The sequence below is a fragment of the Ursus arctos genome, unplaced genomic scaffold (assembly GCF_023065955.2).
Source record: "Ursus arctos isolate Adak ecotype North America unplaced genomic scaffold, UrsArc2.0 scaffold_5, whole genome shotgun sequence".
Lineage (NCBI taxonomy): Eukaryota > Metazoa > Chordata > Mammalia > Carnivora > Ursidae > Ursus > Ursus arctos.
This window is the reverse complement of record NW_026623067.1, coordinates 75,607,816-75,634,776: the sequence shown is the minus strand read 5'-3', so window position 1 is coordinate 75,634,776 and position 26,961 is coordinate 75,607,816. Positions and strand designations below refer to the sequence as shown.

General features: G+C 36.5%; 1 protein-coding gene across 19 annotated transcripts in view; it reads left to right on the top strand.

Moving 5' to 3' along the window:
• The window catches only part of MCTP1 (multiple C2 and transmembrane domain containing 1), a 564,253-nt gene that overhangs the window by 393,121 nt on the left and 144,171 nt on the right, over positions 1–26,961 (top strand). For 16 of the 19 annotated variants that reach the window (XM_044384008.3, XM_044384007.3, XM_044384003.3 and 13 more), the window contains 6 exons: positions 606–699; positions 18,262–18,364; positions 20,098–20,200; positions 20,533–20,634; positions 21,015–21,089; positions 23,137–23,256. In XM_044384008.3, the coding sequence (XP_044239943.1) occupies positions 606–699; positions 18,262–18,364; positions 20,098–20,200; positions 20,533–20,634; positions 21,015–21,089; positions 23,137–23,256 (597 nt within the window). The remainder of the gene's footprint in view (positions 1–605; positions 700–18,261; positions 18,365–20,097; positions 20,201–20,532; positions 20,635–21,014; positions 21,090–23,136; positions 23,257–26,961) is intronic. The other 3 variants (XM_044384000.3, XM_048220974.2, XM_057307503.1) reach the window with 1 other exon arrangement.

Genomic DNA, 26,961 nt, shown 5'->3' with positions numbered 1-26,961 from the left:
CAAGCAGGGGGAGTGGGAGAGGAAAAAGCAGGCTCCCAGCAGAGGAGCCTGATGTGGGGCTTGATCCCAGAACTCCAGGATCACACCCCGAGCCGAAGGCAGACGCTTAACGACTGAGCCACCCAGGCGCCCCTAATATTGACTTTCTTAATCCTAAAGGCTGACGTGCATTACATGACGAACCACCTCAGACTCAGTATTAACAATCGTTAGTCTCCAAACCATCGTGCCCATAAATGACAGATTTCTTGGAGAGCTGCAGTAAAGGAGATTGAAGGAAGAAAGTAGGCATATCCTATTCTATAATTCATTGTTCACCATCTACTGATAATTATTTACGGGGAAGAAATGGGGAAGAATTCTTTATTCTTTTACAAAGTCTGGTGTAGCAACAGTTATCTACATCAACACATGTGTGCGTGTGTCTACGTGTAGGTGCACGTTAATGATGGTGGAAGGGTAATCTGTATTGAAGAAACACAAATATCCTTTTGAATCACGTATGCAGCATCCTGAGATCAACCACAAAACTTAGTGTTTCCTCACATACTCTTGGGGACCCTCTAAGACCTTTCTTTTCTAACACTGACGTTGGGGTCTTTCAGAGCCCATTGCGGATATTTCACAACCTGAAGGATGTGGGATTTCTCCAAGTGAAAGTAATCAGAGCAGAAGGGTTGATGGTCGCTGATGTCACAGGTAAGAAATGACACAATTCTATTGTCTATACTTATTTATATATGTGATTTCTAATAGATACATTATATAATATATATTCATAGTATTTATTGTATGTGATACATACATCTTGAGCGGCATGCAGGGTCCATACCACTTAATGACTAAACTCTTCATGTCACCTGACGAGATCATCAAAGTAAATAATATAAATATAAAGTTTCAGGTTTGATCTTACAAGAATTGCCAACCGCCCAATTTTTATACTGTTTCTGCTTTTTGAAAGAAGGGTGATGTATTAAAAATAAACAATAAAGAGTAAAATAACTTCTGAATTGTTGCCTTTTCCAAAGTTTGGCCAATGCGGCAGGAATATTTCTTCCGGGTTTCATCGTTTTGGCATTTTGGAATAATGGTATATCTTCTCTCGGGCAATATCAGCTTCCCCCAGATGATATCATAACATCAACACTTACAAAGTCCACTACACGTGAAACCTGTTGCATAGTTTACTGAAAATTTTAGATACAAATTACTCAATTACTTGGTGTGTACTCCTGGCATCTCGGTTGCTGGTTCAATTTTTTGGTTGTTAAAATTCCTTAGCACATCCCAGGGATAATTCTGGATCTAAACTAAGCATCTGTGTTGTTCTAAAATTTTTAACCAAGAAATGGGCCTGTAAAAACACTGAAATCAGTCTTATCTCTTAAAACTTCCTGATTTGGATATCAGGATATTTGGATATTTGGATATCCCCCTTTCTATGATGTATTAATTAACTAGTGATAATTATTTCATCAATTTCCAGAATGAAATCACTGTTTTGAATTTGCAATTATGTGACCATTCCTTTACTCTTTAATTTCATATGTTTTGGGGTACTTATACCATTCCTTAAGTTGTCTATCTCAAGATAGATAACAGATAGGACTGACTTGGCCAAGTTTTGTTTAAATTTTGCTCTTCCTGAAAGAAAGCATCCGCTTATTATTTGTAGAAATATGCTTACCATTGTGAATATTCAGCAAGCTGATCCTAATAAGGTAGTGGACTTATCTGAAAGGGAGAAATGCACTTTTCCTACCGTCTAAGAGCTTGCGAATCTGTTATCTGATAGTTGGTACTCTTTTTAATTTCATCAAATCTAAACAGAACAGAATCAAAACCAAATTAAAAGATGACATGCATTAAAACTAAAATAGCAGATGTCTGCTCCAGAATGGTAATATTTTTAAATTTTTAATATTTGCATAGTATCAAGTGACTGTTTATTGTGTGATAAAAATGTTGAGAGTTTACAGTTTCTTTAAACAGGTGATTATCAACTCATTTGTAACCATGAAGATAGTAACAACTGTCAAATACTCTTTCAAAATAGGCATATTTGGAAGTAGTGGGGGAGAGGGTAGTTTGTAATCTTTTTGCATGTATGCTGACTTGGTTCCTTGTACTGAACAATTAGTGAACATTAAGTTTATTCATCTTTCTTACTTCTGATGTGGTTATCCTCAAATTAATCTGGACATAATGATTTTTTTTCTTTTATTATGTTGCATTTAGTATTAGAACCAATAGTCAACAATGAATGACTGATTAACTGCTCTTTTTTTTTTTTTAAGATTTATTTATTTATTTGAGAGAGAAAGAGGGAGAGAGAGAGAATGAGGGGAGAGGAGTAGAGGGAGAGGGAAACTCAAGCAGAGTCCACACTGAGCACAGAGCCCAACTTGGGGCTTGATTTTGTGACCCTGAGATCACGACCTGAGCTGAAACCAAGAGTCTGATGTGTAACCAATACGCCACCCAGGTGCCCCGGTAATTGCTCTTTTTTTGTTCATTGTGGACATTAACTTAAAGACTGGAATAGGAGCTCAGTATTGCTTTCACATACAGAGGGTACACCTAGCCTCTGATTCCCCGAAGTGGGTAAATTCTGAATGTGACATTCACTACCATGGGAGGCACCTTCAATTTTCTGTGGGATTTTCTGGGGGGGAGGGGAGCCCTCAGTGTTGAGCTGAAAACCTCTGAAGGTGGGGAGAAAGGCCTAAAATAATCAATATCTCAGGGGGCACCTAAGTGCTAAGAATTATTACTGAACATTTTTAGGGGGCACAATAATTTCTTATACAAATATTCAAGTCCCATTCACTTCAAAAGCTTAGATACCTGCCCATTACACAAGTTGAATGCAATTATATAAGTTTGTTTCTCTTAGAAAGAAGCTGTCATTGCTCTTAAAACTTCATGAATATGCAAACTATGTTAACCTACCTGGCCTATATGCCACTATGGAAGTTAAAGTACATGTTCTTCCAAAGCTGTAAAAAATAGATATATTTCTTTCCTAATGGTTCTATGTAAATTAATGTGAATAACAATAGTCTTTTCCCTAGGGATTCAATGAGGACATAATTTCGATCTGATAAAATGAACTTTAATTTGGGGAATACTAAGTAACAGATTCTCCATTTTTTTCCCTCTAGTTTTAGGGATATAAATCTAATGATTCCTCATTCCGCACTGACCTTATAATCTAATGTGCTCTGAATTGAACAAGAGAGATGTTGAACTATTCAGGGGCAAGAGGATAATTCAGTCTTTGACCTTGCTCACTCTTGGACCTTTTGTGGTCTTTATGACATTTGTGATGGTGGTAGAAACTGAGGACCATATGTTTAAGTGAGAAATGTCTGAATATACTATTTTTTAAATGATCTTCACTTCTGGAAAGGTAAATATTTATGTGTAAACTGATCCTTCCTTGTCTTTACTGTTAAATCTGGAGCACAAATAAGCTCTTTGTAGACTTTCTGTTTTACTTGTTCAAAGAAGAACTTTAAAAATGTATTGTACATCTCAGTGGATAACCATAGGCTCTACAAGATATTCAGCAACAGTTTGAAAAACGGAAATTAAGTCAATGGTGTTGTCTTCAAATCCTCAAATTAGCATCCATTTAGGAATGTTGTGGATGGAGAGGGGAGATTTTAAATCACTGATAGCTCTCCGAGCTAAGCAGAGTATTTTCTGACCTGCTATAAATGAGGCTATTACTATAAGATACTTAGTTGTAAGCTTCAGAACACTTTTTTCTAGACAAGTCTAACAAGACAAACTTATATTTGACCAACTTTGCTCTATTTTTAAAATATTTTTAATGATCAGAACATAAAGTCAAACTTCCATAGTTTAAGCAAAAAATTTTAAATTACAATATTCCATCATTTAACGTGAGCACAGGAAGAAGAGATTCTATAATCTTTTAAGTAGCCATCAATCTTACTGCAGTTACAAAGAATTTTTTCCTTTCAAAATGTAAAATTTTTCTTTTGTTACAACACATTCATTGAGAAACATTGTGATACTGTATTAACTCTGTGTGAATAAAGAGCAATTGAGACTCTCTTTGAATGAGTGAGTACAAAGCACAAATTACTTTTTAATGAAACCCTCAATTCTTTCCCTTTCCACAAAAAGCCTATAGCCTTGTTCAGCTGAACACTACTACAGTAGGTCACTTCAGTTAAGCCCCTAATAAACTGTTGATAGTCGAGGGTAGTTTTTTCTTCGGTCTCAATAGCCCAGTGTTGGACAGTGCACTTCAAATCATTAAGGTTAATACAGATTTAAAAAAGAGATTAACTCTGGTGGTTAAGGCCTCAATTTACAACTCCCACACATACACATGCATTGAGCAAGGCACAAGAGTGGATTGCAATTTCAGTCAAATTGTGGGCAGCCTTTCACAGCCTGAGAAAGTGGCACTCTAGTTTTCAAAGATGATCAGCTAAATTCTTCGCGAGGAAAAAAAGTTTAAGTGAAAAATACTTTGCAGTACAACTTACTTACCTTTCAACTAAGCAGTGAAAAGGTGAATGTCTGTCTGTACCATCAAAGCAAAACCTAGAGACTGCCTGGCCCTGCGTTCACTGGGGAAAAATTCTCTCTACCGCCAAATCAAGTATTCCTTAAAACTGGACAGTTTGTGAGGAGAGAAGACCACTGGGGGGAAAATATATTTTTTTAAAGGTGGTGGGAAACAGTTCATGTCGGAATTTGTCTTTTCTAGCTTCTAATTATCCTCTTGCTTGGATGGGGCCTAATTTCTGCTTTCAACAGAACATTTAAAGTCTTCTATATCGAGTGAGGCTTTCTTCGCAGAGTATTTAGACCTGGCCTATTGGTTCTTTCAAGTTCTAAGAGAAGAAAGAGAAAAGGGTTCTTCTCTTCAGCCCCTCCCCTGCATTTTCCCCTGGGTTGTTTTTTTGAGTTCCCGAGGAAGAGGTCACAGCCTCCCCAGGGGATACCAGCCACTCGGGTTCAGAATCGGTGATATGGGAGAACTGTGAAAGCCTTTCAAAAGACGTCCTACCTTTTCACCGTATTAAAAGGCGCACTAATAGAAAACTTCTCCACCCCAGGTGAATTGATCTCTCGAATTAATGCGCCATCTCTTTCAGGAAACAATAGAGGGAGAGGGAGAGAAAAAAGGAAGAGGGAGAGAATTTTACAATTAACATAATCTGTCACTGAAACAGTCCCATTAAATGAGCATATCTTTTTCTAAAACAAGGCTACGCATAAAGACCCATGACTCACCAGCCCCATAGTCTGGAAACCTACTAGTTATTAAGGGAGACGTTTACTACCCCTTTATTTGCATAGACTTTTCCCATGTTTTTCTTTAGGAAAACTGTCTTTATTGTTGGAAAATATTTAAGTAACAAAACAGCAGAAAAAGACATGCTACAGTTTTTTTTATCAGCTTCCGTGAGAGTCTTATTATCTTAAGAAATAACAGTTAGCAGCTCAGATTCATTAGCAGAGCTAAATTTAAGCCCCATTTGACAGGCTGCCTAGAAAACATTTTGTTTTGCTGTCTGTGGGCTTTAATTAAGATGTGTTCAATTTCAGTCCTCTTCAGTCTAGCGCCGCCCCCCCCCCCAACCTTGCTGTGTCACAGACCGGCGATCAGACACTTTTAGACGGTCCGGCCCATGACTTTGACCTTCTGCGCAGTCCGGCGTTCCCTGGGGAACCGTTCAACTCATGAGGTCTGATTTCACACTTCCAGGATGCCTCAGCTCTCTTAACAATGACAGGGAGACAAAGCCCTTTAGAGCAGGCCGCATGGGGACTTGTTTAAATTGGAAACCAGAGAGGAGTCAAGGAACAAGGTTATGGGCTACAGAATAGTGCTTTTAATAAAGAGCTCACAGCTCTGGCTCAGCTCAAAGAGGTCTACCTCTGTACAATTAATTGAGCCATTTATCTGGAGCATCTTAGGCCTCTACTTTCTCACAGAATTGCGTGGTAAATATCAGCTAAGAAGCAAATGAGATATGCATGAAATGAATTTTAACACTTTGATTACTGTGCTTCCAGTCTTCATTAAAAGTAAATTTATTTGTATTTCTGACCTCATTATCAGTAGGCTGCCTGCATTTTTATTGGTTCCTGTGATTTCCAGCTTGAGTATGTCATGAAGGTATATTTTATACAGAGATTTGGATTTATTATTCTTGGTATTTTCCCTGAACATTATGGGTCTATTCAGAGAAAGAAAATGAAAAGGTGCCTGTACAGAAAAAGGCGAGTCTGTTCTTTGAAAGTTTTATATATAGCTGGAGAAATGCCACGCACATATATATATAATGTAGATAAGATACTGTCCTTTAAAAAAATTAACTTTTCGTGGGTTACCCAAGCAAACTGCATAAGATCTATGCAGTTGTTGCTTGAGTGGCCCTCAGAATACAAGAGCTCTACTGGAAAAAGTGGGTACATTGCTTCTTTTGCAGAACTGTAGCAGTCTGAATTTTTGATAGCATGTGCCTTTAATTATGTCGTCATATTTAATAACGTTGGTGATAGCGGATAAATGCAGCCTTAGATTTTATGATCATTATTTAAAACCTGTGTTGAAAGATGAGATAATGTATACCCTTTAATATACCATACATTGATGGTATTGTATATTAAATATAGTGGAAGTCCTTCATATTTGTGAATCATCAAAGGTAAAATAATTTACCAAATAAAAGGGGGTTATGCGTGGATGTCACTCTTAATTTTTCTTTCACTTTTGCTATTGTTAAAACTTAAAATTATATAGCTTGAAAGAAAAATACCTAAGTTTGACACAAAACGTATTGAAAATTTCCCAAAGTGTGCTTTATTTCCACTGTATAAACTAATGAATTCCCTCTTTGCTTTTTAACAAAAATAGTATAGTTTGAGAAGAAATTTCATCCACTTTATAATGCACCAAAAATACCCAACAGCTGACATTCTTATCACGGTAACATGCCCAGTTTAGAAAACAACCTTATACACATACATGTTAAATCTCTTAACACTATAAAAATACCTTCCTTAAGAATGAGACGAACCAAATGAAGGCATCACAAGGAGAGAAAGCAAATTTTGCTCTTCATCCTCTTTTTTGTTTTGTTCTTCATTTTTCTCTGTCATCATAGCTCACATAGAAGTAAAAGGGGCTTCCTTTTAGTACTTGCATCTTTACAAAACTAAATCCTTTCTAATTTTAGAAATGCAGAAGTGTTTTTCTAAAACCAAACATTTGATATGAGGAATTAAAATGATAATTTAACTCAAGGGCTAGTGAGGCTGAGTCTGATCTGGTGTTTTATATGGGATGACAGAACTCCTGTGTGATTCAGATGCAGGTCACGTGGTTAGAAGACACTGCCCTGGAAGAATAGGTGGGATGACAAAAGAGATTAATAATGGGGTTTGATATGCTCTAGAGGTGAAGGACTATGGGCTGAGTGAGAAAGTGGTGGTCCCACTATCGGTGGGACTGGGGGGGAAGAGAAATACTATAAAGTAATTAATTGAGTTCTGTGGAAGTAAGATTACAAAATTATCCTTTGAGTAAAGAAATAGAGAATTGCTGATCTGGCTTAGAGGGCTAGCTTCATGAGTCTACTCAGTGCTTGAAGAAATGCTTTCTGATGCTAGAATCGTTGTTTAAAATTAAACTGTTCTTTATTGTTTGTTATGATATAGTTGTGTAAATAAGCAATATGTATCCTAGAATGATGGATTGGGGAACTGCTGCAAACAGAAAGGATCTGGATTTAACCAGATTTTTGGGGAAAAAAAAATCTTACCACAGGAATACTTGGGTTATATGACAGTATAGTTAGGAGCATAAATGACGACATGGCCAAGCCCAAAGAGTGATTGCTGTAAAGGATTGATGTCAATGGGAATGCCAAATGGAGGAATACAGGGCTGTTCTTTGTCTAATCTGTTCAATCTATTTAGTAGTGAGTTTGAGGAGATAATTGATGGCTTCCTTATCAAACTTGCTAACATGTACATATATATATATGTATGTATATACCGTATGTATATATTATATATTTACACTTTTAAATACTTATATAGTATTATGGTATTTATACATTATATATATGTGTGTGTATATATATATCCATATATGTGTGTAATAAACTTAGTTCAGACTGAAATAATAGGGTTATTAGTTCAACAGGGTGGGCATTAAAGAGTATATATAAAAAGACGTACCAGGATACAGAACAGTAATGTCCTGCTTTAAGAGCAGAAATATAGAAAAAAATTAGAATTTAAATTTAGTTTAAGCTCTGTGTGAATGAATTATGCGCATGTCAATTTTGTTACATTGTTTTACAGTACACAAATTACAAATTGGTTACATTGAATGCAAGGGAAATGTTGAGAATGATACTCACCTCTGGACTCATCAAACACACTGGGGTATGAATTCAGGATTGGAAGCTATTCTTTAAGCAAGGACATTGACAAACAGAGCAGAAGTTATTCTCAATTAGGATATCTGATGTTTTAAAATCAAGTCAATTGAGAACAGCTCACAGAGAATGATAATAATACTAATAACAGTAGTGGCAGCAACATTTATTGAGACCCTATCACATGTCAGACACTACCCTGAGCTTAGAACAAGGATGATCACAATCTCACAACAACCTGATTAGTTACTGTTGTTATCCCCACTTCACAAATTAGAAAACTGAGATGTGGAGAGGTTAATTAAGCAACTGGCCACGTTAGCATGTTGAGAAGACACTGTGAGAACTACTTACACTATTCCTGTTTGCAGTCTGCAGCAGCAAAATGGACTCCACAGGCTCTCGGGTAACTGAATTCTAACATCAAATCTTAGGCAAGTATACCTGATTGGTGCAACCAAATTCACATCTCCCACCCTAGCTGCAGGAGAGTCTAAAAATGTGACCTTGGCCTTTGCAGCCTCTCTTGTTCAGGAAGAGGCACCAGAAGTGAGAATACGTGCTCAGCAAGCCATCCACATTATCCGGCTCAGGGGGGCAGGTAATGAACATGAACCAGGTAATCTAAGTGACAGATGCTATGCCCTTACTTTTTTACCCATTAATTCATTTAAAGTTAAAAAATGACTACAGAGGGCAAATCATAAAAGAGGTAAAAGTAACAGAGACATAATTTTGTGTGCAGTGTGAAGAAGCACTTCCCAAAAATTATAATTGCCAAAAAATGTATCAGAATAGACCTGTGGAGGTGGCGGTTTCCCCATCACTGGCCCAGTTAAACCAAAGCCTGTGAGACAACCTGGTAGCAGAGAGGATTCAAGCCCTAGGTCAGCTTTCGAACTTGGCCTCTGAGGCTTTTCTCCCAGCCCTCAGAATCAGAGATCCCGTAGGAGGTGCCAGGATGAATAACAAACTCTTGAATGAGTAGATATTTTGTAGAAGAGAAATAAAAAGACAAAGATATTTTAAAGACAAAGCCTTGGCAGATGACAATTTTCAGTTTTATTGCCTAAAAATATTTTTTTAAAAAGTTTAATCACCTAATAGAGTACTTAATTTTTTCAGTCTAAAGAATTTTATTCAACTGCACAGGATCTCTCCAGCTAATTAATTTACTTATAAGAGAGATTATCTGAATCCTCTTGCTTTTCTGTGGGCCATCTAATTGAATATATATTTACTATAGGTCCTAAAGTATCTATGAGAACTTTCAAAAACAAAGGAGCTTATAATAAATATTTATACTTATATTTTTAGACAAATAGCTTCCATGTTTCCAATCTTGTAACAAATCACTTGCATATAGTTTCTATATTAAATACTAATTGAAATAAAATCCTTCAATGTTTTTACCATAATTTATCTAAACTCTTTAAAGGTTGTACATAAATTTTTCATAGCTTCTTCTTATTTGACAGATCCCATAGTCTCCCTTTTCTTTCTTTTCCAGTTCTTATCTTTCTCCTGTTATTTCTTGTTCTTCTCTCATAAACTTCAAGCTTCACAGCATATACCAAGATGGTTCAATTTTAGGACTCAAGGATGCATCTTGTTACACACAATACTATAAATATTCTTTTGCATCTAGTTCTAAATCCCAAAGGCAATAAATTCATATTACATTGTGCTTTATTCCCATTGTTCTTAGTCATGGTTCTCAAAGTGTGGCCCGGGAGCTTCCGGGGATCCCCAAAACACTTTCAAGGATCTTTTAAAGTCAAGACTATTTTCATAATAATACTAAGACGTTATTTTCTTTTCTCACTCTCATTCTCTCATGAATGTACAATGAAAAACTTTCAAAGGCCGTATATTGATTGCTCTGATGTTAACATGTCATGGATTTATTCTATCATTTTCAAATGAATGATAGTTTTACATGCTCTCATTTTTAATTTCTAAAATGGTAAACTGATAGATATAATTTATATAGACAAAAGCTTTTTGATGTCCTCAAAAATTTCTAAGAGTTCCTAAAGCTGAAAATGTTTAAGAACTGTTGCTGTAGGGCAATGATCCTCATTCAGAGGAGACAGTATTGCCCTCTTACGCATTTTCAGAGCTTTGTGGGAGAATTTAGTTGCCACAGTGTTTGGGGAGCGCTATTGGAATTTGGTGGGAGTGGGATGGGGATGCTAAATATCTACAAAGTATTAGACAATCTTAACTAGTGAAAATTGTCCTATGTCCTGCAGGATTAAGTATAGACATTGATATAGGCTTTAAATCTATTTCGTGATTATCTGAGCCCAGATTTCATTCTGAAATACGTATTGTTTACTCAAGTCTTGCAGACTGCTGCCATTTTACACACTAAACACCAAAGACCTTAGGATTGCCTCCACGGTAATCTGGTTCATGATCTGGTTGCCCATGACTTCTCTGACACGTTCCACCATTGTTCCCAATGCTCACTGTGCCCGACTATATCAGGGTCCCTGAGCACACCAGGCCTTTGCTCTAGCTCTTGCTTCTGTTTGGGATGCTTCTCTCCAGATATCCAGTTGACTACTCCTTCACTTCCTTGAGGTCTTTGCTTACAACTCGCCTTCTCAATGAGGACTGCTCCAACCACACTACTTACATTTATAAACTATGCCCCTCCCCCACATTCTTCAAACCCCTTGTCCCGCACTATTTTTTTTCTATTTTTCATTGACACGTATCACTCCCTAACATACAATATAATGTACTTCTTAATTGTGTTCAATATGTAGTCTCTTTTTCCTCCTTCCCCACTACAAATAGAATCCAAAAGAGCAGGGACCTTTCTTTTTTTTTTTGTTTACATGGCCTGGCATATAATAGGCACTCCATGAATAAACAAACATATGATTTTATTATAAACAACTTTCTATTTAATCCTCCTTTATTATGGCATTAAGGCATTATATGAAATTTTGAAATCATGATTGAGTCTGTTTTATTTCAAAATAGTAAGGAGGGCATTACAAAATCTTCAATATGAAAAAGGATGTATTAGGTCTAATGGGCTGAGAGCCACAACTCTAGGGGGTCGATTTTGCTGCCACAAGGAAACCTAATGCATGACTTAGTGAGAAAAGGGAAGCCCAGTTATTATTACTCAGTCCCAGAAACAGACCCAGTGGGAACCTAGTGAGGAGTGTCAGTTAATGTATTTCTACCAATCAGATGTTTAAAATATGTTTAGGTCAGTTGATGAAACAAGCAAAGGTCAAAACCCCATCTCCAGTGATAAGGGAAGGATTGGAAGATATATCCAACGTACATGGCTTTTTGTTTTGGTGGACCCTGTGGAATTCCCTCATCTATGTACAACATTGTTATATGTTATGATTGAAATTCCAGTTTGGGGAAAGGACAGATGGCAATCTTGATTATAATTAAAAAAAAAGATTAAAGTATAGCCATTTCAAACTATGACACCTGAGGAAATTAGACCAAGGAGCTTAATTTGTGCAAGGTAGGCCCCAAATAAAAGGCCCCAATGGATATGAATTGCTTTCCATGCTATTGAAAGCCTTCTGTGTTTTCAGAGACAGGACAACAAAGAGGTGGTCGCTGGGTATCCCCCTACACACACATTTCTGTAACACATCACATCCAGGAAAGTGTGGTACTTGTCAGCAGCAAAATGACCCTGGACAAAGCCCACCGCTGATGGATCAGGATTAACTTTCTATTCTGGGAGCAAGAATATCATTCAGTATCTTTTGAGTGACTTTAATGCTCAAACCAGTAGTTTGCACAAACAGAAGCCGTCCACTTGCCCACATAACAGGTAACAAGCAAGCAGGGGAGGTACAGCCTTTCCCACAGTTCTTTATAAACGTGTCAGTGTTGTGACCTCCAAGAGCAAGGGCTAAGAGTGAGAGAGAATTAGCCAGTCAGCGCATCCCATTCATGCCTCAGTGCTGCTTTGAAGACATCCAGAAAAGATGCCCATTGGAGACAATTCTGACCTCGGTTTGTAAAGTGGTAGGAATGGCTTTTCACCATAAGCATTTAGGTGTTAGAGTATATGCTTTAAAATGTGTTATAGATTAACTTTTAAGTTAAGATAGAAGAATCTCTAATTTTAATTCCCTTGGGAGATTTTTTCCCCTTATAAAAATCCGTAGGGAAAATAAACAGCCCCTAGTATTTAACTAGATTATGGATAAATGCACGTTAGTCCTACCGTAATATTTTTAAGTATCTATTGTACAGTCACTACATAACATATATCTAAGTTGCTGTGTTATAGAGTCCCTATCAAAGGAATAAAGAAACAGATTTAAGCTAAATATTCCTTATCATAAATTGTTAAAGTCTTCTTTTTAGATAATCGTCCTTCTCCTCTGAAATTGTTGGCAATAGAGATGTGCAATCGCCGTAGATGACCAGGGTCACCTCATCCACTGAGGAAAAGTCCTCGCCTCCCTTTCCCTTCCTGTTCTAGAGCTGGAGGATGATACACTTCTTTCTCCTGGCTCCCACTGCACCCTTCACTTAGCTTTATTACAGCACTTACAGTCCTGCGTTATAATTGTGTATTTACATGCCTCTCATGCCCACTAAACTGTGCGTGCCTTGAGTGCTGGACTATGTCTTAATCATAATTCTGGGACGAGAGGAGCAGGCATTCAATAAGTAATGAATGCTTCAAAAGGTATTCCTATTTCTCTCTAGAAAATTGTCAACATGGAAAATTGCAATGTTCTCAAGCAAGGCTAAGACTCTTAGCTGTCATGGCGGTTAACGCAATCAACCCCACTGCTCCGATCCTCACCGAGCACTGCTGTGATTTCTACCTTGTATCCAAACCCAAATCTTCATTTCCCTGCACTGCAAAAGAGAGGGATAGGCACTTTTTTACCCCAAACGGTGAAAGTTAAGAGAAAGCCAGTTGGTACCCACAGGTCAGCTTCAGTCTTATGACAAGAATGACTAAGCGGGAGATGAGAGGTTGTATAATCTGTTCCCATACATTTAGGTTGTTTAAATAGCCCAAAATTATCAGAAACAAAATATAGTTCAACTTTGGATGCTGCCTTAATTCCTTGCCTTGCACTTGTCCCCGTGCCGTACTGAGTAGTCATCACAGGGAGCTGCTTCGCATCAGTCTTTAGAGCTTTGCAGAATACGGTGTACTTTGTAGACATCCACACTGCATCCCGTAGTCAGTCCCACTCCTCAGATACTCACGGCAAGCACAGCAGCATATCACGGGGTCTAACTAGAACGATAAAAGGATGAAAGGAAGGAATAATTAAGGAGATAATTAATGGTTAGGTCCATCACTGGTATTTCTGTGATTGTTTTCGGTTGTTTAAGTGGCACATAATCAAGGCTGCAAAATTTAGGAACTGAAAAGCCAGTCATTTAAAGCATCATTTAGCAAGCCAGATAAGCACATTAACTATGTGTAGCCACTTCTTTAAAATAAAACTATGGTGAATGCTTTTTAGTGGAAAGTTTATAGAATTTGATATTGTACGTTTACTATTATTTTGGTTGAAATTGCTGTTAATTTTTAATTATCCTTGAATCATGCAGTGGCAGAAGGATACTTTCTAAATTAGTCGAAAATAACATAGTGTGTAAAGACCTGATGTTGGCATCCATTACTGATAACTGTAAAAACATAACTTTTTAGAAGGAAATGATGAATAGAAGTTAAATATAAAATTGGCTGCTCTCTCCTTACGTAAATTTTCCTCTTTGCCAGATTCTAGAGAAAGCGACCATGAGTACTTTGCTGAATGCTTCTTGTCCTTGGGGAAAAAAAGACTGACTTGGCTAAGTTCAAGGAATTGTTTTCCATCAGCAAATAACAGTATCAGGCATAAGAGATTGTTTGCTATTGGCATCTTCAAGCCCTGTTGGTTCTTCCTTTAGGGTATATTCAGAATCTAAGCATTTTCCATCACCTGGATTGTCATAATATCCTCCTCATTCTTCCCACTGCCTCCTCCATTGGCTTCTCTCCACCTTATTCTCCAAGTAGCAGCGGTCAGATGATGTCAACACCTCAGCCCAAATACCTCCAAAAGCTTCTCCTAGCATTTCGAGAGAAAGCCATATCCTACAGAGTCCTGCCACCACCCTCCCCATACCTCACCCAATACTCTTCCCCTTTCCCCCAGTTCATTCCTTCAGTCACTCTGGCTTCTTGGATATTCCTAGACACACCAGGCACGGCCATTTCTCTGACCTTTCCCCAGCCTGCCGTTCTAGGTTCTAGCCCAGAGCCCACTTCCTTGCCTTTTTCATGTCTTTGCCCATACGGCACTTTCTCAGTGAGACCTTCTCTGAAGGTCCTTTTTAAAACTGCACATACATAGCAGCACTTTTCGTCGCCATTTCCTGTATTTTTCTCTATAGTACATATCACCTTCTAAAATACCATAAAATGTGTGTATTCATTGTCTTTTTCCTCAAGGTAAACACCTTGAGGTCAGGCTCATCATTATTATTGTTTTATGCACTTCTGTCTCCTCAACACATAGAACGATGCCTGGTACACAGTAAGTAATAATTACTTGTTGTGTGAATGGATCTGTGGTCAAAACACTAGCCAGCTCTTCCCATGTGCGTGGCCTACTAACTACTAAGATATAGCACAGCTATTGGGAAAGGTCTTGCCTCGTGCCTTATATTTAAATATATGTATATTTAAGATTTTATTTATTTATTTAAACAGAGAGTGCAGGGAGGGGCAGAGGGAGAGCGAGAGAGAAAAATCTCAAGCAGATTCCACACAAAACACAGAGCCCAATTCAGGGCTTGATATCATGACCATGAGATCATGACCTGAGCTGAAATCAGCAGTCAAGAGTCGGCACTTAGACAACTGGGCCACCCAGGTGCCCCACATTTAAATATATTTAATTAAAGCTATGTTAAATAGTAGCTTGGTCTAAGGTTAAAGTCTCTCTCTCTCTCTCTTTTTTTTTAATGTAAGCACCATTACATTTGGTACAGTGTCTAATATGATCTCTTAAAAATTACCTTGCTTACCCATTTCAAGTTAAAAGCAGGTACATAAAAGAGAATATTTTTGCCAATGATAGAATGCCCCTGGAATTTGATCTAGCCAAATGACTGAGAAGTGGTTTCAGAAGGTGCTCACACTATTTTTGGTGGGTGTGGCATTGTCTCCAGGGCTTCAGTGTCTTCCTTCTAATAGAAGAGAGTGAGTGAGAACATAAGTAAGTTGGTGGTCAACGGCAGACACTGGTTTTCCCTAGGGATGGTCTTGCAAACTAATCAACTACACGGTGAGAAAATATGGATAGCCACGGCCTCATGGGCAAAGGTTTTGATACATGAATTAGCTTCTGAACAAGATATGGAAAGTGTTAATCATTAAGAACAGATTTTATTTCTTTAAGACTCCAGATCTTTTGTCAGCAAATACAGGTAGAGTAACAAGGTGGCGATTTAAGGGACTTTCCACGTGGTTGAAAGTCGCTTACACAATTGAATGCAGTTCCTGTGGGGAAAAAAATCAAGTAAAGATTTGCATCCTCTGCTGGTAGAAGTTTCAAGTAAAATTTTTTTCAGGGCACCTGGGTGGCTCAGTTGGTTGGTTAAGTGTCTGGATCTTGATCTCTGCTCAGGTCTTGATGTCACAGTCATGAGTTCGAGTCCCATGCCGGGCTCCACGCTGGGCAATAAAAATGAAATAAAATAAAGTAAAATGTTGTCCCAACAGATATTGTTCTCTGGACTTTGTCCTTGTGTTTTACTAATGAAGAAGTGGTACAGTTTTGACGGAGTCTGTTACACATTGCTGATCACTTGAGGGCAAGTAAAACCAAGTCAATTGAAATATAATAGTAACCGAAGTAGAGCAAGTGAAAATGAGGGGACAGAAATGCCCCAAAGTGTTATCTTTACATAGTTTTGTTTTTTACTTAATTAAGATTTACATGAATATACGCATATATGAGAAAAATTAAAAGGAGGTCGCAGGAAGAGTGTGAATGTTCCACTTTTCTTTTAAGTGAAAGTTTCCAACACGAATCTAAAGTTCTGTCTAAAGCGATGGCAGAATAGTGACGTTTTTGACATGGAATTCTATTAAATATGGCTTTAATTTTCTCTGTGATCATTACAGGTAGATATGTTTTCTCTCTCCAGCCCTTTTCTAAATTATTTGAGGTGGTAGCGTGTGTCTTCTTTCTTATGGTATGCATATTACCCAGTACAAAGCTAGGTGAAAAAACTTAATATGGGCCTGAAGAATTAGTAAGGTTTTGGAGATTGTTTGAATACACCTTTTTAGGCTTGTACCTGAATTCTATGGAAGAAAATAAAATTGTTGATATGGCAAATAAAACCTTTTGCACTGTGTTTTAATGAACAAGCTGTTCTTTTTTTAATTCTGTCTTCCATGGTGTGTATCTGTATATGATTAAAAAAAAAAAAAGTAATACAGATCCAAAGGCAGAAATAAAAATATCATCAGACCTCATAGACTTTTGATTCTCTGTATTCAAAATTGTTCCCAAGACCAAAAATTGAAAAGACTGCTAAATTATGCAAGCATCCTGGGGTATATGGGGCCACTGAACTAACACACATGTATTTACACTTTTTTAAAATTTTATAACTAATAAATTAAATTAAAGGTGAGTCAAAGTTTGTATGGTCCATTTTAAGAATTACAATATGGAAAGTAAATACACTGCTGTGTGGGAATACATGGCTTATCTGTCACTGATAGCTAATGGATTCCTTCCTATTAAAATTTAATTGAAAATCTTCAATGATATTTAAGCTTTCACAGAAGTGTAAACTACTGTGACTACAATTCACAATGCATTTAAAACAATTATTCTTTATCATTAAAGTTAATAATATGCACATTAACCTCTTATGTAGTCTAAATCAATATTGTAGTTTAAAAGATATGACCTCTGGACAGTTTTGTCTAAATATTGATTTCATTGTCATTTGTATAAGGTATCAAACAAATTACATGCTGCACTAATATCATTAATGCTGCCCCCATAGAGCCTCTGACTTTATGGGGTTCTTATAATACAGGACATGACATTACAAAATATTGAGGATATCACAAAATATAATTGCCGAATGGGCAAGATTTGATTATGGCAGAACAGACTTGCTGTAAACAGATGATAACTTCCAAATTCTTTACTCTCAGTGGACAGAAAAAAATACTGCTCTTTAACATGCAGATTGGTTGTTGAGGTTAAGTTTCAAGTGGCAGAATCTTTTCTGCCTCTGAGGGTCTAATTTACCTTCTTGTGATGCCAGAGATATTTCAGGAGGGAATCTAAAGTCACGTTAAAATGGTGTCATTCTGTAATGTAGCAGTTTTCTACAACATAAACTTGTTTAGAAATTTCTGTTAAAAGTTACTAATGAGTCGGAGGAGTTGGAAAATATATGCATAAAAGTGAAGGGGTTGTGAGCCTTTCAAATGATCTTTATAGAACTGAATAAAAATTGACGGATGGGCATGCATCGCATTTTCTCTCATAATAATTATTACCATTTTTGTAAAAAAATAAGTACAAATTGAAATACCAGCTGCATAGTTTCATCTCTTTTACTTTTTTCAGGTTCTAATTTGCTATGAATCACAATTGTTAACACTCTCCAGTTACATCTAACTCTGTTTTGATGTTTAAATTTTTTAAACTGTATGTTACTTTTTGTTTCTCGTAAAACTTTCAGAAAAGCAATGTGGCCATAATCATGATGCTGTGAACTGTGGGAGTTATTTATACTAAAAATGTTCCCCCCAAATCTCTTGTAGGTAAAAGTGACCCATTTTGTGTAGTTGAACTGAACAATGACAGGCTGCTGACACATACCGTCTACAAAAATCTCAATCCCGAGTGGAACAAAATCTTCACATTGTAAGTAATCATTACCTTGAGCTCATTTCAAAAATGGAGCTAATAATATTTATTTTTGAGATACTAACTGATGAACAACTCAGCATCTGGACTGCCTCTGCTAGCAACAGCCAATATCGTGATTGTTATACCTTTCTGACAGTGAGACCTGGGGCAAGTGTATGCCATTTTTCTTTGTTTTCAGATTTTTTTTTAAACTGTGATTTTTATATGGTTTGACTAAGGATTTTGCTCCCATTAACTGAATTGCCATACTGCTTCTTCCTTTTATACTTTCTATTGAAATTCTCCCCAACTGCATTGACACCAGGGAGGACAAAGCTCTATTTGTTCCATTGCTCAAATCAGCAAACAATCCAGTCTCAGATTCAGAGATGCTTTAGTTTTGCTTTGTTGCATTTTAATACAATAAGAATATTAAGTGTTGTCCTAGTTACCAGAACACCATTAGGGTTAATTTTCCTTTTGTTTTAAAAAAGTTTATAATAATCTTTTAACCACGCACTGTAAAAGCTGCGTACCAGCACCATAGTATCTCTTAAGTTCGGGGTGTGTGTGTGTGTGTGTGTGTGTGTGTGTGTGTGTGTTTTAAACTGGGCTTTAGAAACGAACTCTGAACAAAGGAAAACTCTCCACACAGAGTACTTCTTAAAAGTTTTCTAACATAGTTTTATTTTTTTGTATATGAAAACTGCTAAATTCCTCATTAATTTCTTATAATGTCTCTGCTTAAGAGTAAGTAATCAGATTTAATTATCTGACCAATTTATCTTTAAGGAATTCCACATTTTTATAAGAGATGAAAGCCTGGTCAGGAGACTTGCACTCCTAAGAAGGTTGTTGAGAGTGTTTTTCTCTGGAATGCATAATTGAATGAATAGGTTTGATTATTATCAAAGCCATTAATTGATTGTGCCCTGATAAAGCCTCTCCTCACATGTGGTTGCAGTCTTTCAGTAATGAATATATTCATTTTTTTTTGTTTTCTCTTAATTCATGTTTTCTTGGTAAACAGTTGGATCAAAGAATAAATGTTATCAGCAATTGGGGTTTATTTTTCCAGAAACAAAAATGAAGAGCTCGCACAGTTGTTTATTAACATACGTTGTCTTTGGAACATAATGGGACACTATTTAATTTCTAAATCCTGGGGTGGTACAATAGCTATCAATGTTACATTTTCTCCATTCTGTTTTCTGTGTTGGTAAATTCTTACTATAAACGTACCAAGAATAAGTCAATGTTTTGGTAAGAACTGTAAACAAAGGAGATGTCCTACTATTACAAAAAAAGAAAAATTATATGAAATATACTGTGACTCTTGATGATACAGAATTTAGTGGAGTTTTACATGGGGTTAATAGGAAGGTAGGAATTATTGTGATAATAATGAGAGGGAGAAGTCTCAAAAACATCAGTGCCACTTATTGATTTTTTTTACACTAATTCTGTGCCCATCCAGATGGAAAATTATATTTCATTAAAAAATTATAACTTGAAATTACAATAGTGTTCAAAGTTCAAGATAATAGAACCATCACTGTAGTCTACAAAGGTGCATTATGGGAAATTCTGTCAGATACCAAGCCACCTTGTATATGTGTATATGCAAATGGCATACATAAGAACGCATACACACAAAATCAGCTGGAGCCATCTAAATTTTCAAAAGCATTTTTGTTCTTGTTCCCCACTGATGAAGTCTTTTCTTCTTACGTATATTTATTATGCAGCAACATTAAAGATATCCATTCAGTTCTTGAAGTGACAGTTTATGATGAAGATCGGGATCGAAGTGCTGACTTTCTGGGCAAAGTTGCTATACCATTGCTGTCTGTAAGTTTTATTCACCTGACACACTGCTCTGTGTTGCTTTTGCTCAAGGAAGAAAAAAAAAACCCCTCAGCTCTGTATCTGTCATTTCTCAACCAAGGTCTGTAATAAGAACACTAAAAATTTTAACATACTCAATTCACGGCCATGTTGAATCCCATGATAGTTAATTTTTCCTGACAGACTTGATCCTGGTAATGAACAGGTACTTGTCAGAATTGCCACAGTTGTTTTGGGTTCTCTGTCAGTTTCAGCAGCTGGGGGTCAAAGGTCACTGAGGGAGTGTATTCAGTGGAGACCGCGAGACAGACGGCTGTCATGTCCTTTTCCCGCAGATTCAAAATGGTGAACAGAAAGCCTACGTCTTGAAAAACAAGCAGCTGACAGGGCCAACAAAGGGGGTCATCTATCTTGAAATAGATGTGATTTTTAATGCTGTAAGTCTTAACTTTGGCTTTTTTGTACTGCTAAAGAGTTCAGTTTCATGAAAGCTTTTGTTCCTGATTTGTAGAGAATTTCTGTCATTCCTCATTTTCTCTAAACCTTGATGTATCCTGGAGAATACGCTTCTGCCACTGCCTGGCACACCCACACTTTCTGTTATAGTTGGCGGCTGCCACTGCGGCTGTGCTCCGGCCGCTGCCTGCCGGCGTAAGAAGGGGAAGCGCGTGCGTGTGCAACTGTATACATTTATATTTTATGAGCACAGCAGCCAGGACTTTGAAACTTTAGGAATTATTGCAAATTGAACTGCGTGAAAAACTTGTAAACATTTGTAATATATGAATCCATAACAGACACATATGTTGATGTATAGGTGAAAGCCAGCTTACGAACATTAATACCCAAAGAACAGAAGTACATTGAAGAGGAAAACAGACTCTCTAAACAGGTAAAAAGCAAGGCAAGATTAATCCCTCTGGGAAGACCTGATTATAATCTGTAAAACATCTAGGTAAATTCAAATAAACTTTGGAAGTGTGGAGGGGGGAAGACTATGGAATTTTTGATCCTCTACTTATGTGAAATGGCTCTTTCTTTTCTTTTTTTTTTTTTCTTTCTTTCTTTCTCTCTCTTCCCTTCCTTTCCGTAAGAGATCAAAAACAAGGACAATACCAAACTAATAAATTGGATGGGGGTGGTCAGAATGGAAAGGGGATAGGGTAGGCGCTGCGTAGAACGGATATGTATTCATGCATTAGCCAAAGAATGATCATTTTGAACATAAAATACTGTCTGATTGCCATGGAATGTGTAAATGAGAACACCAAAGGCTGAGGTTCAAATATATGTCCAGACCACCCACAGGTATGATGCAGGTGTGTGTAAAGTGAGCCCTGGGTAAAGCTCTTCCCTCTAATCCACAAGAGAGAGGGCTCCATCTTTTAAGGGAAACCTTCCTGTTAATTAGATTTTGACTATGGTCTTTTAGAAGTGAACTTTTATTGGCACTTTTAGCTAAGAAAATAGAAAATCAGCCCATCTGATTTTTCTATCATGAAGAAATTTTAAATAAGACTCGATATCTTGTAATTAGACATAGATTTAAATCAGGTTTCATATCAAGTTAAGAAAGGGTGTTAAGCTACCTCTTTAAAAAAAATGTTTACTTCCAATTAGCGCAGCTAAAATAAAATGTTTTTTTGTGATGGCTATAAAGTTTACAGAACTCATTTGTGTGTGTTAAAATATTTAACAATTTTCTGTGCTATTAGAAGACTAAAATTAGTTTTGTTTTTAATCTAATCAATTCACCATAAACAGTGGGATCTTTGGTTGTTTAAAGACAGTGCATGATTACAAATGCAATATCTATCTAAATAGAAATACAGATTACATTTTTTTCACAATTATAGATAAAAGTAATAAAAGTAACTCTAAAAGGAAGGTGATCAGGGGAGGAAGGAAAAAAGGAAACAAATAGGGTGACTCTTTTTGTGAAAGAATTTCAATTTTAACAACTTGTTAAAACTGGTATGCCTGTACATGCATCTATATTTATACACACACACATATACATATTTTTTCCAAATGACCTCAGGAACCTTTACATAACTACTTCTTTAAAATGCCAGATCAGTATTGAAATATATTTGGCATCAGCAAAATATGAACCTGCAGACAGATTATTCCAATTGTTAACAGAGCTAGAAATTTTTTGTACCATCATCTAGTATAGGGGCGATTCTGTTTATAGTTGTAGTCATGCCTTGTTTTAAATCTTAGATTTGAATTGTATCAATTCTCATATACCTTTTTAATGAAAGATTTTATAAAGCACTTGGTTACCATAAATATTTTCCTAACTCCAAAATTATGAAAAAGCAATGAGAAAAATCTAGGTTAAATTGATTGTGGAAGAGAGAGAGAGAGAATTAGAGAAGGAGAGATAGAGAGAGACTGAGAGAGAGAGACTGAAAAATTAATAGTAAATAAGGGAGATTCCAACAAAAATCATGAAAATCTTGTTTTCTGTAATAAAGCAATACTTGACAAGTTTTCCTCTAAGACATGAAATGAAAACATTTCATGTTATCCATTTCGCTTTGAAATATCTTGAAGTTAAAGCACTTAAAGAATCTTAAAATCACAGTGAGATTTAAGAGTTAAAGAAATTTATTTAAGGTTCAGAGTATATAAATGTTTTTAATCTGTTGGAGTTTTTTTTTTTTCTTTTGAACAAAGGTAGCCCGACCCACATAATAATATTATTTAAGAAAATATATTTAGCTAAGAAATTGCTCTTGTAATTCAGTTCTTTCTACTCTCTCCAGAGATACTTCTCTTCCTTTAACTTGTGAGCCAAATTGCGTTATATTCTTACAACTTTATTAACTTTCTGAATCCTTTTTAAATCACACTAAGCTTGAAGAATTTTGTACTCTATCTGATGGTTTTTAGTCTTGCAAATGCTGATAATATTCTCATCTTCCTTACAGCTGCTACTAAGAAACTTTAACAGAATGAAGCGTTGTGTCATGGTGCTTGTAAATGCTGCATACTACATTAATAGTTGCTTTGACTGGGATTCACCCCCAAGGAGCCTCGCCGCTTTTGTGGTATGATAATTCTTTATTACTTACATTGTTATTCATTAAATTCAGTAATCATAGCTGCATGTTTCTGTGGCTATAGTAACAGTTAGGTTGATGTGGCCATTTTAAAAACTCCTATTTTAAGACTTGACTGGACAGATTTGCCGTGGGCAGGAACCTGATGGATCGTTCAAGGTCCGAGTCCAAGAATACACATCCACTCCCCCCCTTCAGATTTCCGGAAAGCAAGATATCTCAGCCAATATATAATTTTCTCCATGACAGTTAAAAAGTAAAATTTTACATATTGCATAATTCCAAATCCCAATAACAGAGCCAAGAAAAGGCCTTAGTGTTAAAAAAAATTAATAATCTCGACCATCCTCATCTTAATTTTATTGTTCTATAGACTTTTTTTCAAAATAGGAAAATCGTTGGCAGCAGGATGCTAGTTGGTACTGTTCAAATATGTGAGTCAGTTGGAAGTGGGTGTGACCTATTTAAGAGACGTTTTATTGTTTCTGAGATTTTCAGTTTTTAAAAAGGCACAAGTGAGAATTTGATAGATCCAAATAGTCCTCTAACAATGTTCATCTTGTGGCCTTTTACTTTGGTTATTTAAAAACTGCCGATGAGACCAGCTTGCAGAGCTCGAAAATCTGAGAGAATACTTTCCTCTGAGCTTTAGCTGGGATTTTCTGCTCTCACATTAGTTTTGCTTATTCAGGATTTGAGTTTGAAGTTTAAGTGGAGTCCTTCTTTCGAAATCCTTTATTTTATTGTCCTATTTGTTAGACTATGAGTACCTTATGCTTCCTTACAGTTTCCAAGTTAGCAGAATATGACTTTATTATGGGGGCTTATAAGAAGAGCCTTAATTATAGTAACAAATCAACATTTTAGTATTACCATTCAAACAAGTGTATGCACATCTGTTTAGCACTTTGAGCCCTGTCCTCCTCTCAGGCCTTGTATGGGACTTTCATTAATGTCTGAGCACATGGAACAAAGAGTGAGTATGTCCCTTTGTGTTGTAAGTTACCAGAAAGTTAGGCGGCCAGCTTCCCATAGACATGTTGTTGTCTCCTTAAAGAAAGCAATTGCCATCATCATTAAGATTGAGAAAAGAAAATCTGCCTCTTTGACTATTCTTTTATTTGGTGCTTTCACGTAATAAATACGTTGGGGTACTGTTAAGCAAACTTTATTATGATTTTTCGCTATCATAGAGGCACTTTGATGTTAATGAGGAAAAAATGATACTGAGTGTCTGTGTATATTTTACGCCATTACTTCCAGGTTCTGTGGGGCCTTATAACAGACACAGTAATATTCTCCTGAAAATGCCATGATGCCATCTTTGATTCACTCTTTCCAAAGTCATTCCCCACAACCATTTGCAAAATTTGAAAACAGAGAAATCTCTGTAATTATATTATTTGTTCAGGAACATCATTTCGAATGCTTTAACATTACAATATGTTGTGTAAGCCTTCATAAACTCCCTCTGGCTTCTCGAGGTCACTCATGTGAAATGAATTCAAGATGGCAGAGACTTTTTTTCCCAATTTTCTTCTGATTAAAAAAATCAGGCACTGAAAGTCCGAGAAACTTCGGTACATGTATATGATAATACTTGAGTGGTTTCACTGTAAGGGAACCAAAGTTCACTGGGGAGGAAAGATAATAATATCTCTCTTAGTTTGTAGTTAGTTTCCAACAGCCTTGGTCGTACAAACCACAAACTGACCGCACGATGCTTGCAAAAAAGAGGGGGAGGCCACCGCGAAGGTAGGAAATGGATTGCAGACACGGATAGTGAGAAAAGAGGCCTCACAAGCTGCACGTGAATGTGTAGTAAGAGTACTTTTGAGAAGAAACGATAATATTAACTGTTTCATTGAATAGAAGCACTGAATCACATTCTATTGAATGTGATTGAAATAACAAATAATAAAACTGACCTGCATTTATCTAGACCTGAGCTGGGCATTCCATGAGAAGGGGGCCCTACTTGTTTCACCCTGGTACTCCAGCATCACCTGCAGAGTATCTCGCACTTGTTAGGCTCCCAATATAAACGGCTATCTGAATCAATAGACCAGCCAATAAACCAGTCAATCAGTCTGAAAATTTTTCTAAAGTGAAGAAAGTCTTCTTGAATGATGCCAGATAAATAAGGCCTTGCTCTAGTAAAGCTGGTTATTAAATGATGATAGACATAGCTTAATGCTCTGCAGCAATTTTCCCTCGAATTTCACTTAAATTCTAATGAATTTAATCCTCTAAATAATAAATAATAATCCTCTATATAATAACTAATATATAAAAATATATTATTATGTTATATAGATGCTATATAGAGGCTATATATATGTTATGTAGATAACTAATATAAAATAATATAATAATCCTCTAATAATAATATAATAATCCGCTATATAATAACAACTCATACTTCCTGAGCATTTATGTGCCAGGAAGCTGTTTTACAGGCACTAAAGCATGAAAGTGCTTTTCAGGCGTAAATGAATTTAATGTTCCCAACGACGTAATTATAAGATAGATACTATTATTTTCCCGATATACAGAGTAAAAAACTGAGGCAGAGAAAAGAACCTTGTCCAACGCACACAACAGATATTATTTTCTTTCTAAAAGAGCTTTTAAATTATGCACCTTATAATATAAGTATCATAATAATTCAGAAAAAAAAATACTGTTGTAGGATTTTGATTCATCTTACAGATATTAAATGATGTATTTAAAAAGGAAATATTTCAAAGATCTCATTGCATAACCAGAGCCTTTTTAGGCCAATGTATTGAAAAGAACTGCTTTCCATTAGGAGGAGAGTATGAGCAGCACCCCATTGTTACAAACATATTGTTCCCATCATTCCCTGTTGATGGATCTCGGGTCTATTATTATAATATTGGTTCCACTTGGCCCACTTTTTCATAAATGCAGCTGCTTCACGGAGCACATGCATTTGTACCATTATGTGGCTTGGTTTTAGGCCCAGATCGGTAAACTTTATGTTTAAGTGCCTTTTTTTTTCTATTCCATTTTATTTTTCTTTGCTAATTTTCTATCCAAAAATAAATGTAGAATAATGAAATCAAAATGGAAAAACAATAATTTTTTGTCCCAATGTCAATTAAAGTGGAAAGCTTAAGAAACGCAGGGTTAGAGCTGCTCCAGCCTCTTTGGCACTACCTGTGTGTTCTGGGGAAGATGCAGAGCTGGCTGCCGAGATTAGAAGCTGCAATCGGCCTGGGAGGTGAGGGATAAAATATAGGCAAGCATGTTCCTGAGAATGTCCTTGTTATTGTGTGCTATGAATTAGGTTTTTAAATTTTACTATGAATATTGTATGCCTAAGAGCAAACACAGACGTATGTGGCGCAGAAGGCCCGGCTCGTCTTTCGGAATCATCTATTGTCGACGTGGAAATGTCTCATAAATTGGGTCTAATTTTCATCAGGCTCCTGACCAGACATTTGTGTTCTTGTGGACGTCAGTGGGTGCAACATGGAAAAAAAACCAGAGTGCACACTCTCTTTCTCTTCAGTACTGTCATTTCTCACTGTAATGAGCACAAAAATAATTGGACAACTGAGCTATCAGTAAAAGGACACACTTCAGTGTGCGTCAAAGAATTATTTTACAGGACAAACTTTAATCTTTAAATGTGATTGTAGATAATTTGTGGCACCATCTGTCCAT